Consider the following 22785-nt stretch of genomic DNA (forward strand, 5'->3'; position numbering starts at 1 on the left):
TGCAAAGTGATTGTTTTTATGCCTATGAGTATTTTTTTTATACTTTTACAACCACCATGACACTATTTGAGCACTTTAATAACGATTTTAAAATCGTTTCATACACTTTGATTTCAAAATCAACTTTTTAATTAAATATTTTCATCAAATATCTCATAACTTGTATATATGCTCATACATGAATCTAGACACATTACATGAATAAAAATTATGTTTTAAAATTTATGATAAAACATATCTTTCTAGAATATAAAGCGCCTACATAACAATAACAATGTATATATCCTAATATCATGCACAATATTAGCAGTCATACCAAGTGAAATACATGTGAGGTTATAAAAATAAATTAAGCAATAACAATGTATACATCCTAATCGAGTATAGCATAAGCAATATAATGCATATCTATAGCAAATCAATCCCAAGGAACTAACACTATTATATATCACTCTCCCCACTTTCGTCGTAAATTAACAAAGAATGCAATCAAACACTCATAATCCACCTTAAAATTATAGTCTATTTCATATCATATTTCATCCAAAATATTCTAAAAAACACAAAAATATTTTGTCTCAAATCCAATTTCTAAGTATTCAAAGTCAAAATCGATTCACAAATAAAAAAAAATTAACATTTGAGTTCATATATCATACTCAAATATTTTTGGTTGATGCACTACAAAATTTTAAATTGACTTATGAAAGAAGTTAGACTCATTATAAAGTCAAACTGAAATAAATGCACAAATTTTTACATTAGCATATTATAAATTAAGCAATTTGGTCACTCAAAATTATCAAAAAGAAAAATATTTAATTGTAATGTCTTGATAATTTATTCTAGTAAAACACAAAAACAAAAGACAATCTTAAGACATCAAACATCAAAATGAGACACTAAACTAAAGTTAAACTAGACTTAGTTCATAATCTCTCCTTTCAATTCAAAAACATTTTTTCTTTTTTTCTCCACTTGTTTTTTTATATCAAATAATAATTTTTGTGCAATGATTGCATTCACACATGAGTTAAGTAACCCTTTTCATGCAATACTGATATGAACCGTGCGTCCGTTACTCGATCAAGCTCGGATGCAAGAAAATAGTCTGCGCAATCAAAGGATAATAATCTCAAAATATTCTATTGTAGACATAAAAGCTAGTGGCAGTTGATCCATAACTTTATAATCTGCGTTTTTTGTATTCACGCCCTTTGCAGATTCTGACTATACTAGTGGTGAAGGTGGAGGAGGGAGGACTCAATAGTCGAGAGGGATTAGAGGTAACTGACGACGAGATGGCACGTGGCTAAGGCTTGAACGAGGAGGGAGAAGAATTAGGTAGTGAAGGATGATAATGGAAGGAAAATCACTATTTATTCATAATGATCCTTAAGGTTGTCATCCACATCTTAAGAAGTTAACCTAATAAGCTAAAATGATAAATAATAATCCTAAAAATAATGAATTCTCGCCGACCGCGTTCGAATAGGGTTGGGATCCTTCTAACGCGCAATTCGCGTTCACTATTGATGCAGACGTAGACAGGCGTTCGCACGCAGGCATTCGAATGGGGTCAAGCGCATTCAAATACACAAATTGTGTTATCTATCAATGCGAACACCTACCCCCCACTCGCGTTCGAACGTGACATACATAATCCTTATTTTTTTTTAAAGAAAACAACTAGAACAAAATAAGAATAGATCCTCATAGGTTGTATCCATGGTAGTCTTTTTTACTAATCTTTTAATACAGAGAAATATAGAGCCCTTTTTATTGATCTAATTTATCCCACTTGTCTAAAGGTTAATTTTCTTTTGATCAACTATCATAGTTGGAGATGTCTAATCATGAACAATCGAAATCCAAATGTGTTCATCAATAGACTTTAAGAAGGCTTGCATTCCGACTTTCTAGTATGGATAATTAGATCCATCAAGCAAATGATGTCTAACAGTAGATTGCCCTTCCTTAGGAAAATCCATATTCTAAAAGGTCTCTTCCAAAGATAAGAAATACATGTTCTGATACCATTTGAAGAAAAATCTAAGGCAAACCCTAATTTGATCTATACGACCTATTACAAGAAAACTTGACGATAAATAATCAACAATAAGTAGTAAGCAACGCAAACACGTAAGATTTACGTGGAAAACTCCAAACTAGGGTAAAAACTACAAATCATTTTCATGAGAATCAAATTAAATGCTTATAAAATGCAAATACAATAATCGTTTATAGATACCACAATTATATCTAAAGATCTCTTATTGGCTAGATCCCTTAGTTGATTGCACCAATCTCTTTGATTATTGAGATCTCAGTAACCCTCGAGATAATAAGTTGTATCAAGAACAATGATGACATGATCAAGAAGAATATTTAATCACTCAAATTCTTAATCTTCTTGATTAATAAAGAACTCTCAACAAAATTCTCCGCTAGGGCATCAATATTCATTATTTAATCTCTTCCCCCTCTTCTAGGGTGCAACGACTTATATAGGTTTGAAAAAATATATGAGAAAACCAATTTAAGTCAATCCCAAATAGACTTGTGTTTTTCATAGGGCCATTCGAATGCATGAAATCCCTTTTGAACGCCCATAATAAGTTGGACTCAATAGCAAATGTTGTTCAAATGACCGTAAGTGTCATTCGAATGCCTAAAAGTCATTTTTTCTTTCGGACAAATGTGTTCAAATACCTAATGGCCTGTTTGAACGACTTAGTAAAGAGTTGAATTCATAGTGATCATTCTTCTGCCCTTGAGCATTTCAATGACAATTTTAAAAAATATATCGAACACTTTGACTTCAAAATCAATCTTCACTTTAATATTCTTTATTAAATATCTCATAGCTTGTTATAATTTGTGCATATGCTCATACATGTAATCTAGATATAATACATAAATAAAAATTTTGTTTGAAACATAATTTGCTAATTACATAACTTGTGCATGTGCCAATTACATAATTTGCTAATTACATAAATAAAAACTATGCATTCTTGCTAAAAAAGATAGTTGCAAACTTCTTAATTAAACACTTTAAATTAAGGATTGCTGACCATGGAAATAATTCCCATCAGAGCAAAGATTGCAAGGACGCAAGATGCAGAACGATCTTTCTGTGACCAATTTCTTTGAGTAAAATGAGAATGGAGAAAAGTTCTCATAAGAGCATGGTTTTATTTTTTTTCAATAAGAGAAAAAGAGAGTTCTAAAGATGATTCCGGATATTAAAACAGGCATGAGGATATTATGATGCCAATTTTGATGTTTCTCAATGTGGAGGGATGGCAAATTACTAGTTTTGCAAGTAGGAGTAAAGAGATAAAGAAAGAAATCCAAATGGCTCACTAATATTTTCTCTTTCATTAGCTAGTTTTGTAATGCCCCCGTCCAACATGGCCACATAAATACTCACATATCCACACGACACGCACGGCTTAAGTGATAAGGCGGTGAGGTTGTTACGCAGAGATACAACTGTACTCAAGATAATCCATCATAAAAATAAATCATGCTATCATTCAAATAAACATGTTAGCATATAAATATCTAAATTCGCAATATAAACATGTTAGCATAAGTAAAATATAATCTAACCTAAATTATAAAAATCAACATCTAATACAATAGAATACAAATATATCTAATATCGGTACAACTCTGCATACACTATCTTCTATATCATCTCACATCTAGCTCATCTCATCTTCGCTCTAAAATATTTCTTTACGATATCCTAAGTCGCTATCAGGTACAATATATGTGAGAGTTAGAAAAGAAATAAAAAGAGTCACGAGATAAACGCCGATTAATAAACCTTATGAATCAGAAATGAGCATTATGTCCTTGATAAAACACTCTTCATAATATCCTAAGTCACTATTAGGTACCACATATCTGGGAATTAGAAAAGAAATAAGAGTCATATAATAAAGGCTCAATTAATAGACATTAACTTAAAAACAATGATATCAAATAAAGAGTAAATCATGTACTAAATAATCTAAATTAAAAATGAGCATTATGTCCTAAATGAATATATAAATGTATCATCAATAATATTATAATAAATATATGTTATATCATAAATGAGCATATACATATATCATCAACAATTTATATATGTATCTGATAAAACAATCATATTATAACTTTCTCAAATATGATAATTGCAACATATGATATATGTCAATCATGACCATACTATGACAATTTTAAATGCAACCACATATTATGCATGACGACCACTTGATGATCATGTATATTAACATATGAAAGAATTAATATATCAATCATCAATGTCAACTCTGAATAACATCATTATACTATACCATCATGCACAGTCAATACCCAATGCTTGGTCTCATAATCTAGCCTAAAAATTCAAAGCATATCCTACCAACTACTAAGGTATCATACTCATACTCAGCCAACTACTAAGGTATCAACATCATCCAAACCCAAATACCCTAACTAGTTGACAATGATCACATTAGAATAACTCACTATATATGCCCTAATGAATAACATGTGTCTGAATGTTTGTTGCACATATAGACTACTAACCTCAAACATAAAGCCACAGCACAACGAATATCTAGCAATTAATCAACTCTAAGCACGCCCTAACCTTCACACCCACTCGAGTATACTCATAATTTCTACCAACTATCTTTAAAATGATATATCATACTATAATAAATCATGCGACTCAAGAATTTAGGCGATAACAAAGTAAAAAAAAAATTGATGCATTACAATCTCCAATCATATATCTATCACATGTATACTCATGCTAAAAATCAACTCAACAAAAAAAAATATAAATAATATATTTATGTCTCAAATAAGAGATTCAAGATTTGAAAATATTTAGGAAGTATAAAGTTAGACATTTATCTGATTAGTATTAATTCACTTAAAATATGATGATTTATTAGGTTTAGAATTACCCATTTTATTTATTAAATATTAGATCTATATTATAGATAATTTTGATACTATTAATTTAAAAGACTAGTTATGGAATAAAAATAAAAATAGTTGTTCTCTTCTTATAAAAAAAAATCAAAGCCTAGATATATATAATTACAAATAAAAATATAAGAATAGATAAAATCTAATTATAAATAATTTATGATTCTTACTTTTTCTCGATTAATTAGGAACTATATTATGTTTACTTAATTATATAAAATAGTAAGTAATATATACATGAAGTGTCTATATTATGAATATTAGTGTATATCTAAAAATCTCATGATTATAATTAGTGAAGCTATGTATTAATCTAAAAAACATATGAATATATATATAAGTAATAATCTAATTATACTAATTATAATCAACTAATAATCATATTAACAAAATATATATTCTTAAAAGAATTAGCTGTCTAAATAATCTATTTTGCATTAACTAAAATAAAACACATAGAAAAAGGAAATAAAAATTCAATCTAGTTTCATATTATTCAGGCATTATATGAATATTCTCCGAAACTAGGTAGACTATAATTTCTTATGATTCTGGGATTTAAATTAATTTTAACTAGCTGTCTATGGACCCTTTTTGTCAAAATAAAAAACAAAGGCAGCAGAATAGGCATTTCAAAGCCTTTCACGGATGTCGTGTCTCTTTACATGGACTTTAGGATGCAAATGTATAAATTTGGAAGAATATTCATACATTTTTTTATTGGAGAGAGTAACCTTTGAGCTTTTATTTTTTAATTTGCACCAAAAATATAATTGATTTTTTATTTTGTCACTCAGACTCATTTTCGGTTTTCTTCACTGATGAGGTATTTTTTTTTATTTTTTCTTTCAGATTTTCCCTTCTGTTATTTAATGCCTCATTAAGTATTGATGAGGCACTTTAATATAGAGAAAAGTAGCCCTGCACTCTTCTTCTTCTACTCTTGTTGTTTCTTCTTTTCTTCTTTTTTATTTCTTCTTCTTCTTCTAGTGAAGTTTATTTTTCTATCTCTTAATTTGTATCTATTTTGTCTATACAAGTCTCTCTAATTATATTTTAATTAATAACATAAGAAATTAATGGAGAATAGTGGTGAGATAATTATGACTAGTTATTTAGCTATTTGTATGTCTTGAGAATAAGTATGCAAATCCGTCTGATAATTTCAATTGTAGATGGTATAAGAATTAGAGTTTTGTTAGGAAACATCCATTTATTTATAGGAATCGGTTGCATACTTAGTTCGAATCGTTTGGTTCCCTTAAAAAACCCTTAATCTATATTACAAATAAGTTATACTATATCTACTTATTGATACCTTTATTTATGAATTTCACAGTTAATTAACAAATTTCGTAGTTATTTACGAATTTCACAGTTGAACATTATCAATTAAAAGAACAAAAAAATGAATTATTTGGTTTCCTTCAAAAAATAACTTAATCTATATTGCTAAATTAATCAAAAGTTATATAATCAATGTTTCAAAAAGAGAGAATTATTTAAGTTTAATTTGTTTGATTTTCTCTAAAAGAACTTAACTATGTTGTAGATAAATTATAGTATCTAGTTTATGGATGCTACAAATTAGCAGGGTATTAGTTATTATAAATATCTCTAAAAGTTTGAATAGGATAATATCCATCTCACTCTTCTCATTCTCCTTCTTGTTCTGATCATATTTCATATTTAATTTATAAATTTTATAATTTACTATGAATTTAATAAAAAAATTTGTGAATTATAGTCAAAAATTCATAGTTAATTTACAAATTTCATAATTAATTTATAAATTTTGCAGTTATATTTACTAACCTTCTTTGTCTCTTTTTTCCATTCAAAATAATTGTATACAAACCTCTCCTACAAGATAATTAATATAGTGGAGAAATAAAATATAAGAATATGTAGTTTGTATAAGATACGAGACCCTGAACACAAGAGTAATGTTATCAGTGGAAAGTGCATCTATTTTAGATAGGGAAGTTATTTTCACACCTTTGATGAATGAGATTTTCAGCCTGGGCTTGTAATTTGGCTGGAACAGTTCCAAGGATACTTACACTACTAGTCGATAATTATAGATCTTTCATCAAATAGATGAGAATATAGAATTAAATTATCTGCTAAGACTAAGTAATTATACAGCTTTAAGAAGTTGCAGCTTTTCTCCTTTATATTTATTGATAGGAGCAATTTCAATGTTTCTTTACAATCTTTAACCCACATAGGGATATACAAGCTTCTTTGAATTTGTAACATGTAAGCACTTGTGACAATTGTGAATCAAGGAACTCATTCTCATTCCAAACGGAGGCTTCAACTTAGTACATACGACTTTACACCAACATCTCTCAATAAAAAATGGCCAAGTCATCAAGGTCAATATTTTCGATATTAATCACCAAGTAAATTATTCCTGCTTATCAGCGTCCCTACTAGATCATTAACCAAGACCACCTCTGGGGAATTAACAAAAACAAGAGACAAGTAGAATGAAGACATTCCCAAAAGACCAGCCAGTGAAATGGAGACTAACTCAAGAAGCCTGCAGAACCTGCACAAATAGCAAAATAAGGGATTTTTGTGGTAGCATTCACTACTCATATTTCGATGCACTCTGAACTATGGGAATAACCTGAATATGGAGATAGCTGAAAAAAAAGACTGCAGCATTTTGTAAGAGAGCATAGTGACTAATCCCGAAATGCTGCAACTAGCAAGTAACAGAAGAAGAGAGTAACCCATTTCTCTTATGTTAATAATTCCTGCAAGTCGATATGATAAGACTACAATTAGTAAAATTTGATTTTAGGATGAGGATAGTTAGCATGATATGTATGTACCTCTTAGTTTCTTTGAGAGGATAAGGAAAAGAGCAACGGCTGACAAAGCAGTTACACATGAGGTTGACAGTGCCTTCAATGAAATAGACGAGCATCAGAAAATTCTAGACATCATACAATGTCCACAAGTCTAGTTAAATAACTGATTAGTAAGTACCAGTCCTTCAGCACCAACGCCAAGCACACAGACAGATAGCCAATCGAGGATGCCATTTAGAAGTATACCAGTAACATTAATTAGAATAAGCCATTTGCTTTCCCCAAGTGAGTAAAATATTGTTGCAAGCAATTCTCGAATAATCCAAAATGGGGAGCCAATTAAATCTGTTTATAAACAGAAAAAGGAACAAAGTAAGAATAAAGAAAACATATAACTTCCTGCAGAATATTGCCACAATCCTAACAAAGGTCCAGAAATCCTTTAGTTGAATGGAAAACTGGATTGTCATTGATAAAAAAATTACACATCACCAGTTCAAATTGTTTAGAGTAGCTAATATTTGCTTTCCTTCCAATTGATGTATGTGTAATGTGTTCTATTTATATGGTTATCTTCCGGTTACAATAAGATTATTCACTAGTGGTGATTTGTCTTTCCACTAAGACTAGAGATTTTACTTATTCCACTTAAACTTAGGTGAGTGGGTTTACTCACGTATATTTTCTACTTTTACATTATCATGTTATCATGTAATTATCTATATTGGTTATCTTCGTGCTTTGCACAATTTCATCATGTCACATATGTGCAACATATATATATCATGTTATCTTTGTACATTGCTCTTTTTTGTGCAAATAACAATTATATTAATCATGAGTAGATAATGGAAAACTTAAATTGTGATTTGTAACACTTGATAACAGTCTTAATATAGATTGCTCCATAACTTTCTACGATAACTCAAGTTTATCTAAAAGTCTAGAGAATAATCTTATTTTATATCATTATGGTGAGTTTGTTATGTAATTTTAGCAGGATAAAAGAACAATTTTAGATTAGATCAAAAATCTTCTTGTGATGACCATAATCTCTTTTAACAGTTAATAGAAGAGACTGTATGCGTTTATCATATAGTGTCACTTCCTGATGTCCCTTAGTGAGACCTCCTATTAACTTAACAAGATCAACTAAGAGGAAAAAACTCGAGTGTTATCTTAAACTAACTTCTAGTTAATATGAATCCATAGGGCATATACTCAAATGAGATATATGATATTTATTTAATACTGAGAAGTTCCACATATTGAAATAATATGTTTGTTAGTTATAATTCACATTATTATCCTTAGTGATTTATTATTATAGTTGTGAGCATGCTTAAAATTAGTTGTGTTATAAATTGCCGAGTCTTAAATTTAAAAAAAAAATGCTTACGGGTTTTGGACTTATTTGGGTTTTGAATAGATTCCACTAACTGAACTAAAAAAATTAGCTCATAGAATCCCACATTACCATTTCAAGTATTGGTCAATGTGACGACAGAGCGTATTACAAAGAGACTCTACCTCGACTTAGGATTAGTTGTTTACCTTCACTTGTATTAGTTATTTCTATTTCCATTGAAACATTATTTTCTTGACTTAGTTTATTTGGGAAGACATTGGTAGTTAAATTTGGATTTTATTATTACCCTTTAAGTTTTATTGAATATTATTTTGGAGTTAGTAGTTCATAATGATTTCTTTTATATCGTGGATTTTGGGAAGTTCAAATTATTAAGCTTCGTGTATCTCAAGTCTATTGGATACATAGCCAGTCATGATCCGAAACTTGGGTCGTGACAAAATTAATATCAGAGCATAGTTTAGTCACCCTTTAGAGTCAAGTAGAGGTTCGATTGCACATTTTCATATTTGCCACAAGCATGGAAGCCAGTTTTGGCCGACCCAAGTAGGATCAGTCAAAATAGATCCCGCTCGATACGGATAGGATTAGTAGAATACGGTAGGATATGACCCATATCAGACCCCAAGACATCAATTATTGATGTCTTTGTGCCTCTCTATCTCTCTTTCTCGTTCTATACTATCCCACACAACTTGTCGGCACTCGAGCAGATCCTTGGTGACCTCGACCTCCAACAACTTTGGGTGAGTGTTTTTTTTTCTTTTCTATTTCTTTTCTATTTCTTTCTTTTTTGTCTCTCTTTCGTTCTCTTTCTTCCGGTGACCTTAGCGATCTCCGGCGAGCTCCCTCCTGACTCTCTTTCCTTCTTCCTCTCATTCTTTCCTTTGCTCTCTTCCTCCCTCCCTCCCTCCCTCAGCGATCTCCAACAATCCTACTCGGGATCAGCCGAAATTTGGAACCATGGTTCAAACATATTGGTGAACTCATTTGTGCATTCAAACAGTTAACCAGCCATTCGAATGCCCAGCTGAATGTCTGTTAGTTCTGCAGTAACTCCACTTGCAGCCTAGTGTTGCCTCCTCAGAGTGAACTGGCATGGAGCGACTAGACCTCCATTCCTACTGGAATGAGAAGTTAATCCAACACCATCAGCTAAAAACTACAAAAATCTAAATGAGAAGATAAATCTGCCAATAGCTGAAAATTTCAGGTTCAGCACACTCTAAAGCTACTTATGCTTATGGCAATAGTTTACGGTCAACAAAAACTGTGATGCATACAGCAGAGAAGTACGGAGGACACCGATGAACTAGCAGAGGAATCAAACATGAGCCGCTGAAATAACACTTCAACAATAGGACCCGCCAGCACACAAAAGTTGCTGGTAACTGGCAAAATAATAACCTGCATACAAGATAAAATAAGAATAATTAGTGCGATAACTTTTTGGAAGAACTTCATCCAGCACTAATATTCATTAAGGTAAATGCACAAAGATCAATGAATAAGTCAAATAAATAGAAAAAGGAGAATAAGAGAGAGAGAGAGAGAGAGAGAGAGAGAGAGGAGAAGCGGGGGGGGGGGGGGGGGGGGGGGGGTTGATGAAAGTTGATGAAGTGAAGATGATATCTTGGGTGCTCAAAATAATTTTGGGGAAACTGTCATTATGTGACATACCAAAGATATTAGTTCCATTTAAAAGCCAAAAGATATAGCAGCATATAAAATCAGAAGTTCTAAGTAGAAATATGCAAAAAGCCTTCGTTTTTTAACTTCTTGCAGTCTAAATTGACTAAGCAAAATTCAGCACAGGCATCTATGGAATAGTCATGACTATATTATTTTAGCACATTGCAAAACTATCTATCTTTCGTCCCTTATGAATGGAGAGAGGACCTCACAACCTCTCACTTTCAGTTTTAGGAGGAAAAGCTTCAAATATGCAAAGTATGCACTGGGCATATCTAGGCATGGATGTTTTTGACCTTCAAACAATAGACTAAAGAAATTTATTCTTCAGGACTTCTTATCTTCACCGTGACATCTAAACAACATCTTGATGCAGGACAACGTCTCGATTGCAGAATTCACATCTCCAATATACAAGATTTCTCCTTTCTGCTTTATAATGTTCTCTGTATCATGGTCATTAGCTATTCAGTTTTGATAGTCCATTATTGCTCTTAAATATTCTGATTAAAACAATTTAACAAAAATCATAGATCAGGCTAATTGAATAAAAGTAGGGAGTCCCTTGTGCATGAGGCTCCCGGCTCCCCACAATGCAAGCTTTGAGGAAGGAATATATATGCAATCTTACCCTCATAGAGACTAATTGAATACCAAGTAATTAGCACAATTACCAATAAGTTCAAACTTTTTGCATAATATAACTTGACAGAATGAAAAATTGTTGAAGCAATTACACTTGAACATTATATTTTGAGCTATAGAATATCGGTATAACCCCAAACCTTGTTGACACCTACCATGCACAACAAAATTGCTTTTCTCAGATTCTTCTTGCGAGACACCTTCGAGGAAGGCTGCATATGATTTAAGCTTAAATATTGTTATACAGTAAACTTTTACTGAAACTACTAATAAGCATTTGTGCCTCCATCACCTTTGCAAGCCTTGACAAATCAGGTAGCATAGGTAGAATAATTATGCTGGATAAAACACCTAGAGAAGCGTTTGCCAGGAGATGTGCATCTAAATACAATACATAAAAAATGTTAATCTAAGAATTACAAAATAATTCAGAAGTATATCAAAGAAGAAAATGTCTTTCCATAAGTTAAGAGATGTAGCAAATTGGAACATTTAAACAATTGAAGAAAAGGCAATCAACAAAATCAATAGTGGAAACTGGTGCATGAACTGTGGTATACCATATCATTAAGTACATAAATTAAATTATCTTATAATATAACAATCTATGACTACGATGGTATGACTTATATCGTAGTTTTGGAGAGGAATTGGGAATATATAGATATAATGCAATAATTTTCTTTGCTGGAACTAGGGTCGCAAGGCTCGTAAGCTCGGCTTGAACTCTAAATAAGCCGAGCCAAGCTAGATTTTTGAGCTCGAAAGGTTAACCGAGCTAGAGTAAGCTTGCTCGAGCTCGGCTTGAATACGCTCAATATATAATACATGGATGGCCGTGCCGACCAACACAGGGCGTGCCGATAGACACTTGCTGTGCCGGCAGCGTACCGGCACATGGCATAAAGAGTGCTGCACGGCACCCCTCCTAATAGTTTCACTGCTCGCCGTCGCCCGAGCGCATCGTGTGCCTTAGCTCGAGGGAGAGATGAGATCGAGAGAGAGGGCGAGCGGCGAGCGATGGCCGGCACGATCCGTGCCTGTGGCACGACCATCGTTGATAATATATATATATATATATATATATATATATACACCAAAATAAATGCATAAATATCATATAGCATAGTTAGTTAAAATAACTCCTATTAACCTAGCCGACCTGGGTTCAAATCACCTATTTTTTTCTATAGAGACTTTTAGATGTTTAGTTCCATATCAAAAATTGGGTAGCATAGATATGCCTTTATAACTATCCTTCCCTCTAAATGCAATAAAATTGGCTGCTGGATTTGCCTAATATAACACTTAGATTTTGGATCGAGTCAAAAGCCCATTAAGCTCTAAAGCCAAGCCGAGCTAGGTTTTCCACCTCTCGAGCCGAGCCGAGCCGAGCTTGGCTTAGCTCGCTCAAGCTCAGCTTGTTTACACCCCAAGCTAGAACTCAATAATCAAGAGTAACAGCAAAAAAAAAAAAAAACATATAAATTTGGGCTTTGCCACATCACTCCTGGAACAAATCAATTATGAATCAGTTATTGTAAAACATTTAAGCATAAGGATGCAAAATTGTAGAAGTAGAGACCAAAGAACTCTATTTTGGAAAATATCGATAAAGGCCAAGTATTCTCACTCATTTTGTTTTATTCCCAATAATTAGATCATGAATAGGAGATTAGAGTGACTTGAAACTTCATAATTGTCAAAAGGAAAATCTGTGCTTAATTGTGTTGTCAAAATGGAAGTGTGATTTTGTTTAAATACGATATCTAAATATGTTTAGAAAAGTGTTTGTTGCATCTCTTCAATTTTCCTTTATTATTGACCCTAGCTTTTCTTGCTAATTTAAAATAACTAATAACTTTAATGAACTTTCCTTTACAATAGTCATATTCTTTAAATTTGATTGATAAACTATTTGATTAATAAAAATACTTATTTAGGAATAAACTATTTGATAAACTATCCCATCCTTTAGTCTATAAGGCCTCGTTCACATGTGAAATAGAGGTAAAATAGGAATAACAATTCTTATTTACTATTACCAAAATAAGAGATTTATTTTAGAATAATTATTCCTATGTCTACTTATATTTTAGAATAAGGGTGTAATAATTATATTTGATGTGATATAAAGTGAAAATAAATAAGAAAAAATTACTCGAATATTCTTCGATTTGATTTAAAGTAGATTGATGGAATAGATGGTAAAGAAATTACTATATTCTATGTACACAATGCATGTATACAAAAATGTATTATCATACTTAACGTATGCAATGCTATATAGGGCGCTAATAGGTGTACATAACTACTTCGGTCGTTTACATGTACGATGTACACTAGTAGATAGGTATTGCTTTACGCATTGTCTTGCAATGCTGCAGAGTCAAGTTTTAGGTGTGTAATGGCTAGGAGCAAAACAGTAAGTGTAACACCCCCTTTAATAGAAAACAAAAAAACTAGGTGTCACGTGCTCTCTTTCCCCACTTGCAGCACACTAGCGCATGCGCTGCCTCCTCTCACCTCTTCCCCACCTCTTGCAGGCAGTTACATGAGGTGGAGAATTTTTTGCCTCGCGGGGGTGGAGTTCGGACTCCACTCCTTCCATGTCACCAACCATCTCTATAAAATCTAACCCTTTTCTTTTTCTAGTCGTTCTCTTCTCCCTCATTACTTTCTCTCTCTTCTTTATTTCATCTCATCGAAAAGCTCAACGAGGGCCATAGACCACCAAAGCATCAGCTGACCAAACCAAACCCCCAATCCAATTCGTAGACCCATTATCATGAGAGGAAGATCTCGAGATTCAGGAGGAGCCCAATTGTTAAGAAAAATTAATGAGATTTTAGAAATATTTCAAGCAAGTTAGATTCTATGTTAGTACGAGTAATGTAATTGTTGTGATGATAATTATTTTATATCATTATTGGTTATTTTTACATGCATGAGTTATTGCTACTTAATCATTAATTATTTACTACTAATTGTTTTCTTCATAATAGATTCTATGCTTAGTTTGACATATGTTAACTTGATGATCATGATGTAAATAAGGTAATAGAAGACATGACACCAAATACACATGTTGTTATTAGTATAGTCCCGACTAAACAGTGCCCTTCACTTACTCATCCCGGGGTTAAGAATGGAGTGTGTTGTATAGTATTATTATATTAATGGTTGATACTTGAGGTCATTAGCTTGTGAAGCATTCAAGTGATTATACTGCCTTGTTTGAGACTAGTCTAGGATGATAGTAGAAAGATGTTTAAAATATAAGGTTATAGCTCTAGCGGTACCTAATGATGTAGGGCCAGGGAGTCCATTGAGTTGTGGACTCTTTCCCATTGGATGCGGAGATCCTACTATGTGTGATGATTCGATTACAAGTAAAATTTCTATTGTGTGATGATTTGGCTACAAGCGGGGTTCCTAGTTTCAACCGATCCCGAGTGAGATTAGCCAAAACAGATCGAGATCGGCCAGGGCTGGTTTCGGCTGGGGTTTCGGCCGAAATGGGTGGGAACGAGTCGGATCTAACCTGGGGGAATTGATGTCCCCCCACCCACCTGCCTCTCTTTCTCCCTTTCTCTCTCTTTTCTTTTTTTCTCTCTTTCTCTCTTTTCTTTCTTTCTCTCTTTCTCACGGGTCTCTTTCTCACCAGCGACTGAGTAAATTTCTGGTGACTTCTGTCAGAATCAAAAAAAAAAAAAAGATTTGGGATGAGAGAGGAGGGTGCACGTGCTATTGTTTATTAATATGTTTTAAAATTTATTTGGTTCGAGTGGATTCCACTCACTGAACTATAATTGTTGGCTCACGAGTTCTATTGTTTTTTTTGTATTTATTTATTTATTTCAGGTAATAGTCAGCGGGGCGACTAAGCGTGATGTACCCGGATTCCACTTCCACTTAGGATTCACCTATTTACCTTTCCGCTCTTTTAGATTTTGTGCTTTAGATTAGGAGATTTTATTTTATTTTATTTTAGTTTAGAGACTTAAAAACATTAACATTGTTTTTATTTTAATTGCAGTTAGTAATAAAATTTTAATAAAGCACATTCTCATTTTATTTATTTATCTTGTCATCGTATACATAGAGAGTATTATTAAGGCTTCGTGCATCTTAAGCATATTAAGATGCATGGCCGGTCATAATTCCTATTTTGGGTCGTGACAACTTCGACCTCTGGCGATGTTCTCCAATGAAGATCCGACGACCTCGACCTCTGGTGACCTCGAGTGTTATTTTTTCAATTTCTAATCCCCTTCTTTCTTTCTTTCTTTCTTTTTTCATTGTGCACCTGAGCAGCAGGTAGGTGCTGCTGCTGCTCGGCACCTGCAGCAGGTGCGCAGCAAGCAGCAGCACCCTGCTGCTACTGAGAACTTGAGAGTTGAGAGGCTAAGAGAGGTTAAGGGGTGGAAATTGGAAATTAGAAAGAAGTGAAGAAAAAAATAGAAAAAAAATTTTGAGAGGGTTTTATTTTCGTAAATTTTAAATTATTTTATATTTTATTTTGATTTTTTACAAAGTTAAAATATCAATAGCTCCAAAAGATAAATCATATGATACCGACATTGGGTGGCAATATTGCAGCACTATTAGGCAAGATAAAAGACGTGTTAAATACAACTGGTGTGGAAAGAAAATGAGTGATGATGTCAGCCGTTTGAAATAACATTTAGCTGGAAGAGAAGGAAATGCAGCAGCTTGTACTCAACTGTCCTTGGAAGTTAGAAAGCAGATATTAGCTCATTTAATTGGCAAAAAGAATGATAAACAATCTACACAATAAAGAGAGTCAATGGTTCGTGAAATGATAACAGTGAGCAGAGTGGAGAGGATGAGGAGAAATAGATGAGAAGGGCAATGAAAGAAAGCAGAAAATATGTATAAAGGAGAGGAAAAAATGATTAGCACTAGCGGTAACTTTTAGAGATTTAGATCAGTTAATATATAGAGAAAGAATATGAGGGCAGCAGTTCTAACCATAGGACTCCTAGTGTTATAGCAGAGTCTGAAAATATTAGATCAATGGATACATATCTTATAAAAAAAAGGGGTCGTACACAGACTTCCATCAAAACAACTCTCAAAGGTATTAAAAATACAAAAAAACGCATTGCTAGGGCTATCTCTAAATTTTTCTTTTACAACCATATTCCTTTCAATATAGTTTATAGTCCTTATTATCACACTATGGTGGATGCTATACAATCAGTAGGGCCTGGTGTTTCGTCTCCTAGTTCAATTGATATTGCTACTAAATATCTTGACTCAAAAGTAGATGAGTTTCGTACTTACATTGAGACATTTAAACAGTATTGGGATGAATTTGATTGTACACTGATGTGTGATGGGTGAAGTATACAAAACAGAAAAAATATAATTAATTTTTTAGTGTACTCTGGCATCAGGACAATATTTCTAAAGTCTGTGGATGCTATTGCTCATTTCAAAAATGCAGATTATATTTGTCAGTTGATGGATGAGGTGGTACAAGAAATCAATAAAAAAAAAGTAGTCCAAGTGGTTATGGATAATGGAGCCAATTATAAAGCTGCTGAAAATTTATTTATGACAAAAGGATCTCATTTATATTGAACGCCATGTGCTGTACATTGTATTGATCTAATATTAAAGGATATTGCAAAAGAGCCTGAAATTATCATAGTCATACATTAAGGTCAGAAGTTGACAAATTTTATATATAACCATAGCATGGTTCTTAATTTACTCAGGCTGATGACTAGTGGTAGGAAGATCATCAGACCCAGCGTTACTAGATTTGCCACTCATTTTTTAGCCTTGAAGAGCATCATACGCTACAAGAATAATATTATGCAAAAGTTTACATCACAAGAATGGTATATAAAAATTATGAAACCTAAAGATAAATTTTTAAGTAAAACTTAAAAAATATGGCTCTTGAAAATACATTTTGGGATAATATTACAATTGTCACCATAATATTTAACCTTCTTGTCAAAGTATTAAAATTTGTAGACAGTGATGACAAGTCTGAGATAGATATTTTATATGAGGTAATGGACATAGCAAAAAATTCAATAAAAAAATTGTGGGCCAAAGTTATAAGAAGTGGTGGAAGATAATCGATTCTAGATAGAACAAACAACTAAATAGAGATATACACGCTATTAGTAGGCATACTTTTAAGTTTTAAGTTTTAATTTACTAATTTACTTTTATTTATGAATATTAAAAACTTGAATGCTTACAAATTTTAAATTTCTACAGGGTAATGCCAATAATAATAATGAAACCTTATTGGGAGCTAGAAAGGTAATCAGCAGGCTTGAGCCCGATATTCATAAACAAATTCTTTGCGATAAAAAGTTGAGTAATGATTCAATTAAATAATTTTATTATTATTTATTTTAAATTTTAACTTTCAATATAATCAGTATGCAATAAGCCAATAATATATTTCTGATTTCAGATGGAGAGATATAAATTGAAAGCTGGGTAATTCAGTACTGCTAAAGTTGCTGCAGCTATATCTCATAACACTCCAGCTGAATGATGGTCTATCTATGGATAGGAGGAGGCACCAAATTTGACGCCAATAACAAAAAAAATTTAAAATCAAATTATGTCTTCATTACAATGTGAAAGAAATTAAACTACTTTTTTCTTAATCCAAACAAAAACACACAACCGATTCACAATGAAAAGATTGAAAAAGTTAGTTTTTTGTCATTATAATATGAGATTGAGGGAGAGAAATTTAAGAAGGCAAAAAATGAACAACTAATTGATTTAAATCATATTTTTGATGAAGAAGACCCCTTGACTCCATAGATCAGAGAAGTAGAGGACAGGTTATTAGATGACAGAGATAACTCATGGTTAGATGAGATATTGGGAGAGACCACGATGAAGGCAGAGGCTGATACGAGTCGTTCAGCAGCGAAAGATAGTATACCTACTAATATTAGTCATAATCTTGATAATACATATTGGGGTGAGATCGTCCCATCCATATTTGTTAAAAAAAGTCAAGGAGGCATAAGGATTGAAGACAGAGAAACTGAGGATGTATATACATATCAGCGATATCGTCATGAGAATATTGCTTCCTATGATTATGGTACATCGATTATTTATTGTTTAGAGTCATCACAAAATCCATATGCTAATTATTATCCTTAGTATTCTCAAATACAAGATCCAAACGCTGGTTATTATCCTTTTCAGACACAAGTCACACAACGAGATCCATACAATATGACTAGTATAATGGAATCACTTTTTAGAGCATCAGGTCCCAGACATCAATATTTATAAACTTATGGTGATTATGATGATGAAGATTAGAAATTTATGAGAACCAGCTCGGTATTCATTAAAGTTTTAAATTTTGAGTAAGTTAATACATTTTTTAAGTTTCTAGACTTCATATATGAGTATTTTTTTTTGTTTTTTTAATTTTTTTGTCATTTTTTCTAAATTTTTTTGCATTTTTTTGCATTTTTAAATAATATTTAGAATTTTATATAATTAAAAATTAGTCTAATCCAATACGAACGACCGATACGTATCATTTTTCTGGACGGCCGATACCGATCCCGATCCCGATATTGAGAACCTTGGCTATAAGTAATGATTCTGCCATGTGATGATTTTCTATAGCAATGATGATGTTGGGATATAAGCCTATGACTTGAGTACTTAGTTCTGATGGCCACAAACAACCTATGCAGCATCATCAGGCATGTACGGGCAATATTACCACTACATAACTATTCATTCTTGCTGTTATATCTACTATGTGAAATTATGACATCATTAATATGTTTGCGATTTAGATTATGACACATTGTGAGTTATCCTAATTTGTTCCAACTTATGATGGTATTATGCACTTTTATATCTTATGATTAAAGTTCATTGTACATATTTACCTCAATTATGTTAATAATTATGGGCGTGCATTAGTATTTATCATGCATTATATTGTTCATAGCCTATTTTTTAATTATACTTACTGGATTGTGTGTTCACTATCTTTTTTGTGAAAACATTTCAGAATTAAATGTCGAGAATGCGGATATCAAAAAGTAGCAGATTTATTTTTCTCATTAGAGATGCTTGTTCTATTTTCTTCCTAGTTTGACTTTTAACCCCTATGAGAATTTTCATGTTTTAAGTTGGTATATGGAAATGTATTCCTAAAGGTTTATTGAAGCTTATAATACTTATAATTTTAAATTAATTGCTTACATTGTTATGGTATTTTTCTAGACCTATCTTGGAAACTTTGTGAAAATATTACACTGACAGATCATGTGAAAATTACGTGAATTCTTCCACATGAAAAACACATGAGTTTATTAGATGAGTGTTTCAGTAGGTGTGTAATGTTAGGCACGTAATAGCAATACACAGTAAGGCACTACTAGTATAGCAATACTATTCAACTCGTCTACATATGCAATGCTCGCTACTAGATATGTAATGCTTCATACACTAAAATGCAATAATGAGAATTATAAGAAAAAAATAGGGGTTAAGTTATAAAAATCTTAAAGACGGAGTGTGAATCACTAAATAGATAACATGTAGGGTGTGATTTGTAAATTTCACATATTTTTACAAAATATGAAGTATAATTTTGACTTTGTATTAGTTTAGTTAATATATATTACATAACTTGTAGATATAGCTATTGGAGAAAATGGCTACCTTGTTTCCTACCCGTGGTCAACTCTTTAGCATAATTAGTGAATCATTGCATAGGTACTGCTTACCTCTAGGCATTATACACTTAACTTTCATTGGTTGGAGCACCCTCAATTAATTTAAATGATATCACCAAAAGAATTCTATTATCATATATAAAATAATCTATAGTTACCTAAATTACTCATGCTTTCTTCAAAAGAGTGGCAGAGATAAAAAAAATAGTGCTGAGGATATTTTAGTAATTTAATCAATATCAGTTAGTCAAAATAACGTCGGAATGTTAAACGAGAATTATAGAGAAAAATGAGGGGTCGAGTTACAAAATCATTAAAAACGGTGTGTGAATCACAAAATTGGTAAAATATAAGGTATGATTTGTAAAATACCCTAAAAATATAAATATCCAAGACGTCATAGGAACTAACAACAGCACTGTTATAAGTCGTCATCAAAAATAAATAATATATCAATTTAATTACAACTCATATGATAAAAGTTACATAGGAATATTTGTCAAAATCCCTGAAAGAACTGCTTCCGAGCATGTAGAACAAAAAAATTTCTATGCCTCCACATGTATAAAATGACTAGAACATTGTTTTTGAACATTCGTTATGAGCACATACTAGCTTGAACATTATCAACAACATTTGAAGAGGAAAATGAGTACTCTCAACAGCATTGAAACATTCATTACATGCCACATAACTAAGCCACAGTTCATCTAATCTAGATTTGTTTCTGTCATAAAACATTAGTGGAGTTAAACAAAATTTTTAAACAGTCATTAAACTGATTTATTAACTTATTAGAATCTAAAGAATATCACAAGTTGAGTAATTTATCACAAATAAACAAGACTTGAATATTAGTTAGGGCTTTATGTATCTCAAGCGTATAAAAATATATAGCCAATCGTGTTCTAATTTTGGGTCATGACAATAGATGTGGAATTAGAGGTCACACTAAAGTTAGATATTTCATCCCATCTAGTACCTCTCATACACAATTAGATTACTTCACGATTTCTCCAAATGTATTTGTCGAAAGTAAGAATAATTTATGAAGTACAAAAGATATGAACTTCAAAAACTTGAATGGGAAAAAAGGCGTGGTGGTACTATTGGAGCCAAAGGACAAGGGAACCTTCCTCTCTGCAAAATGACTTGACAACATGTAAGAAGGTCAAAAAATATCCTCAAGCAATAAGGTGACCCTGAAGTATGTACGATCAGCAGACATACTCTCCTTGAACTTTGAAGATAACTTTGACATCTTGTGAGGAAGTCTAGAGAACATTCATCTGTGTGAAAGTGACTGCCAACTCGGTAGTCTTTGATGTAAGCTGACCCTAGTTCTAAACAATTAAAAGTCCCAAACTCATCTCGATGCCATTCTACAGTGGCATTGACTGGATATGATAAGATTTTTCTTATAGATGGTTCTGAGATAAGTGATTATGTAGAGCATGTGGAACCAAAATTTTAACTTTTTAAGGCCCTAAAAGGAAATATCATGTTAAGAAAATTGTCATGAAATAAGAATAAGTAGCTAACTTATTCCATTTATGAATTTGATTGATGGCATTATTGGACTACTTTTGTAGATTACGCATATCATCAGCATACAATCACAACAATTCTACTTGAAAGTTTAATACCATGGTTTATTAAAAAAAAATAATAAGTTTTTTATAAGAAAAATATATGTTCAAGTAAAATTTGTGTGTTCATGTTATAGAAGATTAAAAGTTTGATTTTTTTTTCACATATCAATATATAGATAAGGAAACTTGCTGAGATGTGTTAGATCACACTATTCATATTCTCAAGAACTTATAATTTTATAAAGAAAAGTTAACAGAGCTAGGAACTGAGTACATTTCCACTGCAGTGACCACCACTTAAAAACATGTGTAGATAAATGTTATTCTTAAGAATTATCATTTTATGTGAAACAATATAATATATACAATAGACTTTATATACTATATGTAGTAGTGATCCTAAATAGGATTATTCCCCACTTTTCCAAAAGTAGAAGATAACAATATAAGATAATATGGACACAATCAATATTTCTAATCTGGATATGTAAGTGCCTGCACACAGGATAAGATAAACTTATTTTATCCTGTAATTTGGGTGCTACAGGTTTAAAGATCCAACTTACAGGAAAGACACGCAGCAGCACCAGGAACAAATGATGAAAAATAAAGATCCGTGAGAGATGCTATTTGAACCAAGCTGGAACTTAGTGTTGCAGGAATCAGTAATGAAAATAACTGCACACATGCACACAGGAAGCCCATGAAATTACAGAGAATACAACTACCTAGTATTTTTACATTGCAAAAAGCTATAATTTCACAATTATTGATTAGCAACTGACCTTATGAACATCTTTATCCTTAAAAAAGTCCTTCCAACTAAAATTAGACTTTCTCTCTGGTTTTCCGTTGATCAGAATCTGAAAAACAATAAGATGATAACAGAAGGTACTAAGCACTATCTTTGATCATATTGCTTTTCATAATCAGATAAT

The 22785-nt window shown here is 32.1% G+C and overlaps 1 protein-coding gene across 2 annotated transcripts in view; it reads right to left on the bottom strand.

Moving 5' to 3' along the window:
- Positions 1-7156: 7156 nt before the first annotated feature.
- Positions 7157-22785, bottom strand: part of LOC140758166 (uncharacterized) — a 30292-nt gene continuing 14663 nt past the window's right edge. The window contains exons 13-21 of one of the 2 annotated variants that reach the window (XM_073094247.1): positions 22633-22710; positions 22414-22525; positions 11822-11910; positions 11685-11741; positions 10476-10599; positions 8002-8168; positions 7845-7917; positions 7637-7766; positions 7157-7546 (exon numbers count right to left, since the gene is read on the bottom strand). In XM_073094247.1, the coding sequence (XP_072950348.1) occupies positions 7396-7546; positions 7637-7766; positions 7845-7917; positions 8002-8168; positions 10476-10599; positions 11685-11741; positions 11822-11910; positions 22414-22525; positions 22633-22710 (981 nt within the window). In that variant the 3' untranslated portion in view covers positions 7157-7395. Of the gene's footprint in view, positions 7556-7636; positions 7767-7844; positions 7918-8001; positions 8169-10475; positions 10600-11684; positions 11742-11821; positions 11911-22413; positions 22526-22632; positions 22711-22785 lie in introns of both variants that reach the window. The other variant, XM_073094246.1, reaches the window with a different exon arrangement.

This window comes from Typha angustifolia, chromosome 3, assembly GCF_048772165.1.
Source record: "Typha angustifolia cultivar Huaian chromosome 3, ASM4877216v1, whole genome shotgun sequence".
Lineage (NCBI taxonomy): Eukaryota > Viridiplantae > Streptophyta > Magnoliopsida > Poales > Typhaceae > Typha > Typha angustifolia.